This window comes from Gracilinanus agilis, chromosome 2 (assembly GCF_016433145.1).
Source record: "Gracilinanus agilis isolate LMUSP501 chromosome 2, AgileGrace, whole genome shotgun sequence".
NCBI lineage: Eukaryota > Metazoa > Chordata > Mammalia > Didelphimorphia > Didelphidae > Gracilinanus > Gracilinanus agilis.
In genome coordinates, this window is record NC_058131.1 from 424,645,817 (window position 1) to 424,659,490 (window position 13,674).

General features: G+C 43.9%; 1 protein-coding gene across 1 annotated transcript in view; it reads right to left on the reverse strand.

The window, feature by feature from the left end:
• Window positions 1–2,706: 2,706 nt before the first annotated feature.
• The window catches only part of AKT1 (AKT serine/threonine kinase 1), a 129,891-nt gene continuing 118,923 nt past the window's right edge, over window positions 2,707–13,674 (reverse strand). Inside the window, exons 11-13 of the mRNA XM_044664650.1 lie at window positions 12,467–12,554; window positions 3,714–3,816; window positions 2,707–2,870 (exon numbers count right to left, since the gene is read on the reverse strand). Coding sequence (XP_044520585.1) covers window positions 2,791–2,870; window positions 3,714–3,816; window positions 12,467–12,554 — 271 coding nt within the window. The 3' untranslated portion in view covers window positions 2,707–2,790. The remainder of the gene's footprint in view (window positions 2,871–3,713; window positions 3,817–12,466; window positions 12,555–13,674) is intronic.

Sequence of the window (13,674 nt, forward strand, 5' to 3'; positions counted from 1 at the left end):
TCAGGCCTAAAATATTAATAACACCTCATATTTCTCTAGCCCTTTAAGGTTTACTTTCCTCACCAGGGTTCTGTGAGATCGTTTTCAAGATAAAAATAACTTAGGATGCTGAGACCCAGAGCGGAGCCCAATGGCACAGTTGGGAAGTTGTTGGGCCTGGGATTTGAATTCAGATTGTCACATTGCAAATCCAAGGCTCTTTTTTCACTTGAGCAGATTGCTTCCACGAGAGGATGTAGCCTGATCCAAAATCAAATTGTAGGTCTATGTTCCAGAAACCAGGACAATACTGGTGGCCAGAGGCCTGGTGGGGTGGTGGTGGAGAGAGGTGGCGGGGATAAATGAGGCAATGCTTTGGGGAGGGAGAGGGTGGAAGGCCAATTATTCCCTTTCAGAACTTTCTGACAATTTTTCCCTTAGAGGTCTTATCTCCCTTTTTCCTTGACTAACTCCTTCCCCCTCCTCAGGTTTTACTGTAATACCTGGGCTGGGCCTTCCATTACTAACCTCGCAGAAAAGTTTTTTATGCAAAAGCTTCACCCAAGGAGGTTCTGCTCAAATTCCCAGGGCAGAAACGAAATTCCAAAGACTTTTAAATCTCTTCTGAGGAAGGGTTCTTTTAAACTAAAGGAATTCAGGGGACAGCTAGGAGGTCCTGGGTTCAAATTTGACCTCAGACACTTCCTAGAGGTGTGACCCTGGGCAAGTCACTTAACCCCCATTGCCTAGCCCTTACCACTCTTCTGCCTTGGAACCAATACATAGTATTGATTCCAAGACAGAAGGTAAGGGCTCAAAACAAGCAAACAAACAAACAAATGAATAAAGGAATTCAGAAGAGCATGTATGAACTGAGGCAGAATGAAGTGTATTGAACTAGGAAAATTGTCTACAACAGAGTGTTGGCCTCAACCAGGTTAAATATAATTGGAGGGGGCAGCGGCACCCTTACCAGCACAGTGGCCAGAGCACCAGGCCTAGAGTTAGGAGGTCTTGTGTTCCAATCTGGCCTCAGATATTTTTTATGTGTATAACTCTGGGCAAATCATTTAACCCCAAATGCCTCTCTTCTGTCTGAGAAAACAGAAGGTAAGGGTTTAAAAAAAAAGGAAGAAAATGAGCTCCTTGAGAGCAAGGACTTGGATTGCTTTCCCTTGCATTCCCAAAGCTTGACACCTAGTTAAAGTGTTTAGTAAATGCTATTTCATTCATTCATTCATTTGTTCATTCATTCAAACACAAAGCAGCTATCCCCCAACCCCCCAGATGGCAAGACACCTTCCCCTCCCACTTGATGCAAAGCTTCTAAGAAGACAAGAAGAGCCTAACTTGTAAAGCAAATTTTATTGAAGTATTCTGAGGGGAAAGGTTTCATATTATAATAGTAAAAATAGTAAAGTTGAACATTATAAAAAAATGCCATGGGGTCAGGGATCGGGGGTAAGGGGATGTGATGAGTGCCTTGCAGCCGAAGCGTCTCATGCCTGCAGCACATTTCATTTCGGGGGGGTTGGACAGTCGGGGGGTGGTGCATAAGCGAACTAGAGAGAATATAAGCTACAACGGGAGGGGGGGCACTCGCCGGAGGCAGAGCGAGATGACGTCTGTGGAAAGTTACTAAGATGATGTGGATGATGAAATGTGAGGAAGGGGATGTGTATGTCGGCGGTGGGGAGAGGAGCTTCTGTTCACAATGCAGTTAACAAAGTAGCCCCTCTTCCCCATGTACTTTGACGGTCATATTCCTTTGAATACAGAGGAAAAATTTAAATTCAAGTTCTTTTGTTACACATAGGCCAAGAAAAAAAAAAAGGCTTCTCTGAGACTGAACATGGCCTGGGCACAATGACAGGAGGTTACGGGGGGCTTTTTTCCTACATACTCACATCCAGGAACTCGCCAACTACCCTCTGAAGGTAGCGAGGGGTCTCAGTGCCAATATTTATTTCTCTGGAGGAATTCTGGCGGGGGGGTGCACGGTCCATACTTGGCACGAGGCACCCGATGGGAGAGAGGAGGAGAAGCAGGAGGCTGGTCCGTGGATGCTCCCTACAGCAGTTGTGGAACCCTTACTTCCTATGCAGAATCTCGATGAGAACAAATAGCCCGCTTGAACCATCCAGCTCACCGTGCAACACGAGTCTCAGCCACGACCCGGGGGCTCTGAAAGCAGCTCACGGAGGCTATTGGCTTGGCTCCTCCGGGGAGTCAGTCTGTCTGCACTGGTGCTGAAAATCCACACCATCACCCTTTATAGCCCCAGGCTCTCCAGAGAGAGTATGGCCCTCGGAAGCCTGTTCATCTTATTTCTGAGGTTAATTATTGCACTAGCGACAAATGTCTTTACATCTTTCTAAATCCATCCACCAGGCTGTTCTGAGTGCGTGCCGAAGCAACGTAAAGGTGAAAAAAAAAAAAAGCAAGATGAAATAAATAAAAAGATGAGGGGAATTTTTCTTCTCAAACTGGCTGATATGTTGGACATCTTATTCCTAAAGAGAACATTTTTTTCTTTTTTTTACATTTTCTTTCCAACCTAAGGTCCTGATGGTGTGAAAATGACTGAATATCATAATTGCTTCGGTTCCTTTTTCTTTCTTTTGTTTTTTTTTCTTCTTTTAAATACAAATCAATGGTGAGGCTTCCTAGAAATTAATCTAAAGTGTTGTACAAAGCAACGTCGTTCATAAGTCAGGTAACACAGGAAGTCCCTGGTGTCTGTTGAAACCCAAGTTCCCCCAATTGCAGTCTGTATTTGCTTCGGAATGAATGCCTCGGGCTGGCCACACGTCAAGCTGTCCCACTGGCAGAGTATGAGAACTGAGGAAAGTGGGGCCGTCTCTCGTTATCCACACATTCCATGTTGTCATCTGGAAAGGAGGCAAGAGGGCAGAGGAATAAGACACTAAGCATGAAGTACCCGGGCAGGCATCATGGCAGACTGGCTACCTGGAGCTCTTATATCTTTTTTTTTCTTTAAACTCTTATTTTTTGTCTTAGAATCAATACTAAGTATTAGTTTTAAGGCAGAAGAACTAGGCGATTAGGATTAAGTGACTTGCCTAGGATCACACAGGTAGAAAGTGTCTGAGGTCAGACTTGAACCCAGGAACTAGGCCTGACTCTCAATCCACTGAATCACCCAGCTGCCTTCATACTGGATTTTGTAAAGAAAGCACTTAAGCCTAGGCATGGGGTTGCCAAGGTTATCTGAGAGATTCCCCTCATTTAGAGCCCTAGGGCTGGGGATCAGATCTAAGCCCTGCTCCCTTCAAATCCCTGCTCTAGGCCTCAGCTATCTCGTGAGTCAAAGGAAGGGGTTAGACTCTAAATCTCTGATCCAAAGACTCTCCGCTTGAACATGTCTGTGAGAAAGGTCTATACAGCATCTTCCTCTCCCTCTGATAACCCCAAGCTTTTGTCTCCAGGCCTAGCATCCACCCAGTCTCTGTCCTTCTGGCCTAGGCCCTTATCCTCCTAAGTCCAGGTTTCTGGTCTCTCCTGCCCTTCCCAACTTCTGGTTTCTGCCTCCATCTCCCTAGCCTTTTTCTACTGAATAGGCATCACCTCTCCCAGTCCAGGCCTCTACCCCTCCATTTATTTTTGGCCTCTTTCCTCCCCAGACTAGGCTTCTCCACATTCTGCTCTTCCCACCCCCAAGGCCACAGCTCCCCTGGCCCCTGTGATCCCCTAGATCCTGCCCTGGAACTCACCTTGGTCAGGAGGGGTGATGGTGATCATTTGGGCTGTAAACTCCTCATCAAAATACCTGGTGTCTGTCTCAGATGTGACTTGTGGCTTAAATGGAGGCACCAGCTGCCGGGAGAGAGAGAGAAGCAGAATGAAACACATGGAAATCCTCGGTTCTTAAAGCTGCTTCTAACCAGCCGATGGATTCTCTGCCTATTCTGATGAGGCTCAGCCACAAGGAGACCTGAGGGCTGGGGCCTGGACAGAGACTGACTTAGCCTTCTCTCTGGTTACATCTCTTCAAAGCTCAGCCAGGCAACACGACCGCTCCATTCTTGAGCAGACGGTCTCCATGTTCAGGGGGACTAAAAAGCCTCCCAATGGATTCAGGGCCCTGTCTTCAGAAGCAAAGACATCAGGCCTGTGGAAGATCTTGGAGATCACTGAGTCCCATGCTCTCATGTCTGGGCAGAGCGGGTGCAGAGAGCCTACAATCACAAGCTAGTAAGCAGCAAGCCAGGATCCAAACCCAAGACATCTAATTCCTAATTTAGTACTCACTGACCAAGAAATACTTACTGGTGCATAAGCACAGTGCCTTGGGAGAGTAGGACAAGAAGTTGTTGGTTTTTTTAACCCTTACTTTCTATCCAAGTAACAACTCTAAGACTGAAGAGCCAGGCCCAGGCAATTGGGGTCAAGTGACTTCTCCAGGGTAATACACAGTGAGGAAGTCTCTGCGGCCAGAAAGGAACTCAGGTCCTCCAACTCCAGGCTGGTGCTCCCCTCCCTCCACCCCCCACCCCCAGCCACCTAGCTACCTTTAAGCCTTGAAAACCTTTTATTTTGGAATCAATACCATGTATTGGTTCCAAGGGAGAGGAACAGTAAAAACTAGCCAATAGAGATCAAGTGACTTGCCCAGGGGTCACACAGAGGTTTTTAAAAAGAAGGTTCAATGTTATCCCAACTGTGGGAGTAGAAACACAGAAGAAAAGCATATGATTGATCACATGGTTTGATGGGGATAGGACTGGGGAAGTAGACTCAAAACTCTATTGCAAATATTGCAAATAATATGGAAATGGGTTTTGAACAATGACACATGTAAAACCCAGTGGAACTGCTAGTTGGTTACTGGAATGGGGTAGGAGGAGGGGAGGGAAAGAGCATGAATCATGTAGCCATGGAAAAATATCCTAGGGGGCAGCTGGGTAGCTCAGTGGATTGAGAGTTAGGCCTAGAGATGGGAGGTCCTGGGTTCAAATCTGGCCTCAGACACTTCCCAGCTGTGTGACCCTGGGCAAGTCACTTAACCCCCATTGCTTAGCCCTTACCACTTTTCTGCCTTGGAGCCAATACACAGTATTGACTCCAAGACGGAAGGTAAGGGTTTACCCCCTCCCCCATTAATGAAATAAATAACCCCTGAATAAGCAAATAAATAAATAAATAAAAAGAAAGTTCAAGAGTAACAATACATGTATAACCCAGTGGAACAGTTTGTCAGTTCTGGGAGGAGAGGAGGGAAAAGGGGAGGGAGGAAGAGAACATGAATCATATTAACCATGGAAAAATATTTAAAGAATAACTTTTAATTAATTGGCCTTAATAGTTATTTAAAGTACATGCCTTCCCTATATTTCGGGTCAGGCACTAAGGTGAAGAAGTGGCCTGGTCCCCGTTTGATAGTCAAATGCTGTGCATTGCTTAATAAAATGAAAATGTTCAGAAGTTTAAAAAAAAAAAAAAGGTTCAAAAAGGAAAAGTCTAAAATTTGCCAGAGGTAGCAGGAGAGCCCAGGACAATTCTGAGGGATTTACAAAAACAGCTATCCACCTCCAGAGAAAGAACTGTTGGTTTTATAAGATTATTTGAGGGGAAGCTGGGTGGCTTCAGTGGATTGAGAGCCAGGTCTAGAGACGGGAGGTCCTAGGTTCAAATCTGGTAGCTGTGTGACCCTGGGCAAGTCACTTAACCCCCAGTGCCTAATCTTTACCACTCTTCTGCCTTGGAACCAATACACAGTATTGATTCTAAGATGAAAGGTAAGGGTTTTTAATTTAAAAATTAAAAAAAATGATTATTTGCTAACAAAAACAAATAATATAAAAATAAATCTTGTGTGATACGATATGTATAACCCAGATTGAATTGTCAGCACTGGGAAGTGGGATGGGAAGGAGGGAGGGTGACAATCTGGATCATATAACTTTGGAAAACTTAAATGGAAATTTATTTTTAAAAAATAAAAAAAATAAAGACTGACTTCAATGTCTTTTCTGATCATTATTCTTGCTTCCTTTGGACCCTGATCCAAGACCGTGATTCTAACAGGCTTTGGTGCCACATCCCCTCTGCCCTACCCCCACCTTTCAGGCTCTCCTTCTCCCACGAGAAGGTCAGGTATTTGAGGGCAGAGGCCCCAGCCTGGTGCCCTGGGCATACAGGAAACACCTTGTAATTGCTTCTCATCCATTTCAGTCCAGCGATCAGACCTCGGGCCCAGGCACTGTTTTGCCAGGCTCTTCCTCTCTACCCAGAGGACAGACCAGCCAGGTAGGTAAAGGGCAAAGAGGGACAAATGGCACCCAAAAGCCAACGTTTATTCTTTCAAGTATTTCCCCAGCATTGATGGGACAGTGTGTTCCGGGGAGGTGGCTGGGACAAGCAGGGCCAAAAGACCTGGACGCTGGTCCTGGCTCCACTAGACGTGTGACTGGGCCTCTGGCATGTCATCTTTTTAATGAGCCTAGGAAGGGGTTGAACTAGACATCTTTTGTGCATGGAGGAGATCTTAAGAGATTGTCTAATCATTGTAATTATCCAAATGATGGCCCCTTGAAGCGTCCCCCAAAACTAGTGATAGGAGCCAAAACGGGTGTCAGCTGGGAAATGGAGGAGGAACTGGGGTGAGGCAGAGGGGATCATTCCCAAAATGCAAGGCAGAGTCAGGCCCAAATAGTCACTAGATAGGATGGAGATTGGTTATGGAGGAGCTTCCTCAGCCAGATGAAGGAGATCTCCATAAAGTGATTTCTAAGACTTGGTTTTGGGCCATTGGTGATGCAGTGGATAGAACACAGGGCCTAAAGTCAGAGAGACTCCTAAGATACAGCAGCTGTGTGACCGTGGGCAAGTCACTTCACCCCCATTTGCCTCAGTTTCCTCATTTGTAAAATGAACTGGCGAAGGAAATGGCAAGCTGCCCTGGTATCTTTGCCAAGAAAATCCCAAATAAGGTGGCAAAGAATTGGACATGACTGAAAAACAACTGAACTACAACAAAAAAACTGTAGGATGATGGGAGTGCTCACATTCTAATAAAGGGAATCATGAAGCAAGTGTTCCTTCAGAACCTTAATGTCTTCAAAAGGTAAAAAAGAAGTATATAAACAAGAAAAGCAGAGGCCCTAGACCAAGGCTGGTGGGAAGGGTAGAAAGTGGTTCTTTTCTGAGGTTTTTTTAATTTGAAAACCTTTATTTATTTAATTAGTTTGAAATATTTTTCCATGGTTACATGATTCATGTTCTTTCCCTCCCCTCCTCCCACCCCCTTCCTGTAGCCAAAGAGTAATTCAACTGGGTTTTACATATGTCATTGATCAAGACTTATTTCCATATTGTTAATATTTGTATTAGGGTGATTGCTTAGAGATGCCCTATCATGTCCCCATCGACCCATGAGATCAAGCAATTGTTTTTCTTCTGTGTTTCTATTGCCACAGTTCTTTTTCTGGACGTGAATAGTGTTCTTTCTCATAAGTCCCTTTTCTGAGGTTTTTAAAAGAGGGGAAGGAGGGAGGTATAAAAGGAGGAATACACTAGTGGAAAAAAGTAGAAAGAAGGGAGTGGAACTTGATAGGTTTCATAATTGAGCTTCATAAGAATATATAAACATGGAGAAATGGATGAGGATATTAGGCATCAGGTGAGTCCCCCACTCTTATCTGGCACTGACAAAGGAGGATTAAGAACATAGACAGAGGGGGCAGCTGGGTGGCTCAGTGGACAGAGAGCCAGGCCTAGAGATAGGAGGTCCTGAGTTCAAATTTGACCTCAGACATTCCTAACTGTGTGACTCTGGGCAAGCCACTTCATCCCAATTGCCCAGCCTTTACCACTCTTCTGCCTTGGAACCCATACACAGTACTGATTCTAAGATGGAAGGCAAGGGCTTAAAAACAAAAAGCCACACAAAGAATCTAGTTCAGAAATTCATCAAACTCAACAAGTGGGGAAGGAGGAAATAAGAAGAGGGAAAAGATAACCAAAAACCTGACACTGAAGGCAGGAATTTGGAGGGGAGGAAGAGGAGGAAAAGAAAAGAATGAGACTCTAAGGGAATTCTTTGGAGTGTCTCTTCCTCAACTGGGGAGTGGCTAAAGAAATGGTCAGTGTATATAAGTTTAAAAGGATATTATCAGGCTGTAAGAAATGACCAAAGAGATGATTTCAGAGAATCCTGGGTAGTATAAACTCAAAATGAGAAACAGAACCAAAAGAATGATTTCTACAAGAAGAGCATCATAAAGGATGAGAACTCTGAGCAAAAGAGGCTAGGTGATGCTGCTGATATCACAGCAGGGACTAACCACGTCTCCAGAGGATCTATGATGAAGCTTGATGGAAAAGTCATCAATATAAAGTTTAAGAGACATACACTATCAGACACAGCCACTGTGTGGATTTGTCTTGTTTGACTATGAGAGTTTTTGACAAGGTTCTCCCTTCGTTTTCTCAAAGTTAATGAGAAGTGATAGCAATACTAATCCCCCCACCCTAAGCTCTGTAACATTTTTCAAAATGCATAGGAGCAGTTGGATGGCCCAGTAGATTGAGAACCAGGCCCTGAAATGGAAGTTCCTGGGTTCAAATTTGGCCTCAGATACTTCCCAGCTGTGTGACTCTGGGCACATCGCTTAACTCCCAATGCTTAGTCCTTACTGCACTTCTGCTTTAAACTAAAACATAGCATTGGTTCTAAGATGGAAGGTAAGAGCTTTAAATAAATAAATATTTAAAAAATGAACAGAAGGAAATACAAATAGGACAGTTTTGAAAGTAATGCATAGGGGCAGCAAGGTGGCACAGTGGATAGTGCCTGGATTTAAATCTTAGCTGGGTGACCCTGCACAAGTGTGAAGATGAGATTAATCCCACCCTGCCTATTTTTAGAATTAATCACCAAAAGTGTAAACACCCTACTTGTACTCGTGTGGGGGAAGTCTGTAACCAACATGTGCAAAAGTGGGTGATGAATCAGAACCCACTGACTGTCCCCTGGGCAGTCCTAAGCAGAGCGTTAGCTGTAATTGGTACACGTAAAATGTAGAGGAAGGCACAGGAAATGATGCAAAAGAAGCGTCTTTAAAAGGGAGTTACAACTTCCTGTGGGGACTACTTCTTTCTTTCAGAGTTTGGAGTTCAAGTTGGAGGCTGATGATGAATTTGTTCTTAAATCTCTCCCTTTGAACTACCGCGTGGTGAGTGAAAAAGACTGACTCCTTCCTGGATTTTCTGAAGGGACTATCCTCAGGAGAGCTCTCCCCTCTAGGGAGAAGAAGCCTCTGCTTTACTCATCACCCGGCCCTCGGCTCAAGGCTTCTCTGGCCCTGCCTGGGTTGAGCCAGGGGCTGGAGCAAATTACTTAGTGTGTTGGGTTACATATCCACCCTCTCCTCTCTCTGATTTTCTTACTTTCACTCTCTCTTCCTATTTGTAAATAAACCACCATAAAAATCATTCTGACTTGAGTTTTTCATTTGGAATTGAGTAATCAATTCCTGATGACAAAAACTCTTAATATTCAGTCCAACCATAATTTTTTACTTTTTTCACAAGTCCCTTAACCCTATTTTGCCTTGCCCTTCTATCTTAGAGTTGCCACTAAGACAGAAAGTAAGGGTTAAAAAAAAAAAAGCAAAGCAAAGAATTTATTATATTTTTATTTTTAAAAAGCAGGTCATGTGAAATGGAGATTCATGGTGTCAGAGCCCCCCTTCCCCCTTTTAAAAGCCCTTACTTTCTGTCTTAGAATCAATACTATTTATTCAAGGCAGAAGAGATGTAAGGACTAGGAAGTATCTGAGGTCAGATTCGAAAGGAGGACCTTTCATCTCCAGTCCTAGCTCTCTCTCCACTGAGCTACCTCGCTACCCCTTCCACTTCCTTTTATGTTCACCTGTATGCCAGGAAACACTCCTTTGTTTAGCACTTAAGTTTAGAATATTTTAAACAAGAAAATTTAAAGAAAGAGAAAAACTACATTTTTGTTTTGAGCTATCAGGGAATAATTCAATATCCATAACTCAAGCCAAGAGAATCTAGGGGAATAAAAAAAAAAGTTCCACTCACTGGGCATGGTAGTATCAGAAAGAGAAGAATAGAGAACGGTCTGCAAGGCTATTCATGCCATTCCCAGGACCTGCATTCCCCAGGGGTCAGTCAGGAGAAACTAGCAAGAGGATGGATGGAGGTTGATGAGTCTCCTTCCCTCTGTGGTCTGAGCTCCTTAAAGGAAAGATGATTCCAGTGAGCTCCTGGGCCACTGGGTGGCAGAGAAGAAGGGAAGGGCTTGAAGCCAACTCTGGAAGAGTGAGCAGTCAGGGTGTCTTCCTGCTACGGCCTGGGGGAAGGTTGTGCCTTGTCAACAAATGACACTGGAAATGAAACAAGCCTGTTACCAGGAATTGAAGACAGGTGAAGCCGTTCTGAGTAAGGACCTTCATCCTAGGAGAAGGGCAGCTGCTTGCCCAGGGTCTCATGACAGAACAAATGACCCAAGAGCCGGGGGCTGAAGAGCAGCTAAAGCTGAGTGACTCACGTCCTGAGCCAGGGGCCACAAAGAAGAACATGAAGGGGCAGCTGAGTCTATAAGGGATGGACATATCACGGTCTTGGGGTGACCACTCATTGGCTGTCACTGGGGGAGGGAAGGAGTTTTTCTCTTTGTGTGAGGATTGGGCCAGATGCATGATCCTTGTAACCCTCCTATTCTTTGATTCCTAAACAGGATAGGCAGGATTATAAAGGGCTACAACAGGCCACTCATATTGCTTGCCTTCTCTGTGGGTGGGGGAGACATGAGGGGAACAGAATATGAAACTCAAAATAAAAAATTTGAAAAATAATAAATGTAAAAAGGAAAAAGCTCCAAAAATGTCTAAAAATTTTAAATAGATTGAAAAAAATTATGTTTAACTTATTACATACTTTTTTAGTGTCTGGGTATTATATTCCCAGAGAAAGACCAAAAGAGGCAGACTCATATGGCAGAAGAAGCAATTACTGGGCTTATAAATGATAGTAGACATGGATGAAGCCCTTTATGGTTTATGAACCATTATGTATGATCTTATCTGCTCCTTACAGCAGCTCTATGAGGGAGGTACTATAGGTATTATTATTCCCATTTTGCAAAGGAAGAAACTGAGGCCCATGATAGTGTCAGAAGGCAAGAAACCAGGTCTTTCTTGACTCCAAAGTTACAGATATGTGCACTGTAGCATACTATGACTCTTAGGCATGTGTCTCCCCTCCCTCCTCTGGGTTTCAGAGTTCTCAGATATAAAAGAAGACGGCTTAAACCAGGTTAAGTTCACAGGAGCATCTCTACCCTCTATCTCTAAATCCAATGATCCTGACCCTATGAACATTTGTGGACATAAGATTTTTGAGAGAAAGGGTTGGCTGTGGACAGAGAGAAAGAAGGGAGGAGGGAGGGAAGAGGGAGAGAGAGAAAGTGTTTTCTTTTTTTGGAAGCAGTAGCAAAGGAGTGGTTCTGAGCATCTACAAGATAAGGGCTTAAAAACATCATGCCAGTTCTTAAGAGGATCAAAGATCTGAAAGCAAACAGGGTCTGATGCTCAGGAGGAAATACCAGGATAAAATGCTTCCCCTGCCCCCGGCTTCCTATGACCTCCTGAGCCTCCTGGTTCATCCTATGAAATAGAGGGAAGGGAAAAGTATCAAGGGCTTCTTTGTGTTGGCCAAACTGCTGGCGGGCACCCAAGCCAGGGCAGGGGCCAGGAACGGGTGCCTAAGGCTCTGCCAACAGCCCCGCCCTGCCCTAGAAGCCTCTCTTTCCGCTTTCCAGTGGGGAAATGGGATGTTAAAGGCAGGCAGTTCCAACAGCCTAATCCCAATTTAGCAGAATGGGCAGTCACATAGGATGGCCACAGTGGACAGAGTGCAGGATCTAGAGTCAGGAAAGCTTTTAGTACATATCTCACTTCAGACACTTATTGACTAGATGACCCTGAGCAAATTACTTAACCTATCTGCCCCAAGTTTCTTCATCTGTAAATAAAATGGGGATGATAATAATAGCACCTACCTTAAAGGGTTGTTGGGAGGAAAAAATAATATTGCAAAGCGTTTTGCAAACCTTCAGGCACTCTGTAAATACTACTACTATTATTATTATTACTATTATTAATTGCCATTATTATTAGGGTCACAAAATCCCACAACTTCAGAGTGGGAAGAGCCTCTGAGGGCTACTCTCTCCATTTTCACATGAGCAGGATTTTCCTTCCCACCTCCCAACACACACACACACACACACACACACACACACACACACACACACACACACCCTCTTCAGTTTCTATTTCAATGTCTCCAGGGATGGAAAACTTGATACTTCCTTGAAAAGCCCCATTCTACTTTGAAACAGTTTCAATACCTGCTGGGCATCCTCTGTGAAGGGAAGCTGAGAGTGAGCCCATGCCCCACTTAACAGCCCCACCTCCCTTGCCACCTGGGAACCCACCTTTTTTTCATAGACATCTTGCCATACAATGCCAGCAAAAAACTTGTGCTGCATAATCTCTTTTGCATCATCTGGTCCCCCACCTAACCTGCAGAAACAGCGAGAGAGGGCAGGGGAGAGAAGACAAAGTTACTGTCAAACCAACCACAATGAAAAATTCCCCAGCAGGGACCGGAATGGAAAGCTGGGCCATCCCTATCTCACCTGAAGCATTCTGGAGAGAGAACCAAGGGATGTCGGAGCTGGAAAGAACCTGCCATTCCCTCAGTGGGGGGACCAGAGTGGGAAAGCAACAACCAAGATTCCATAGGCATGCAAGCATGTGTGAATGTGTCTCCCCTTCTCCCCTTCCCAATTAGCCATTTGTGTAACAAAGATTTTAAAAGACTCCCCCAAAAAAACAACCTCTCCAAATCAGCAAAACTACCAACACATCAATTTAATAATTGTAATTTAATATATTTTTATATTGTATTATAAGTGATAGGACTCCAATTCAGAGTCACTTAGGCTAAGAGGTCCTTATGACCATAAACATATAAGCAATAACAGCTTGTTCTTTTCAACTGTCCTGATTCATTCTGACTTCATATCAAACAAGTAAATGGCCATCACTTCGGAGCTCCTGATGATTGCAGCAACACCCATTTCTGGGATCCCTGACGACAGAGTCAGACTCTCATTGAATTTCTGGTCCAAATTAGAGCATATCCTCCTTCCCCTGCCCCCGCGTGTAATATTGAAAAGCAACCAAGGTTTCCCATTCACATCCAGATCTGATAAAGAATGCCCCTTCCCAGAACCAGGAGAACACTGTACATAGTAACAGTAATATTGTGGAATAATCAAATGTGATATAGCTACTTTCAGCAATAAAATAATCCAGGACAATTCTGAAGGATTTATGACAAAAAGAATGCTGTCACTGCCAGAGAAAGAATTGTTGGAATCAGAATACAGATGAAAGCATATTATTTTTCAGTTGTTTATTTGGGTTTATGTTTTGGGATTTTGATTTTATAAGATTACTCACTTAAAAAATGAATACTATGGAAATGTTTTGTGAGATAATACATATATAGCTTAGAGTGAATTGCCTGCCAGCATGGAGAGGGGGAAGGAAAGGAAGGGAGGGAGACAAGTTTGATCATATAACTTAAGAAAACTTGTGTGGAAATTTGTTATTACATATAATTGGTAAAAAAAAA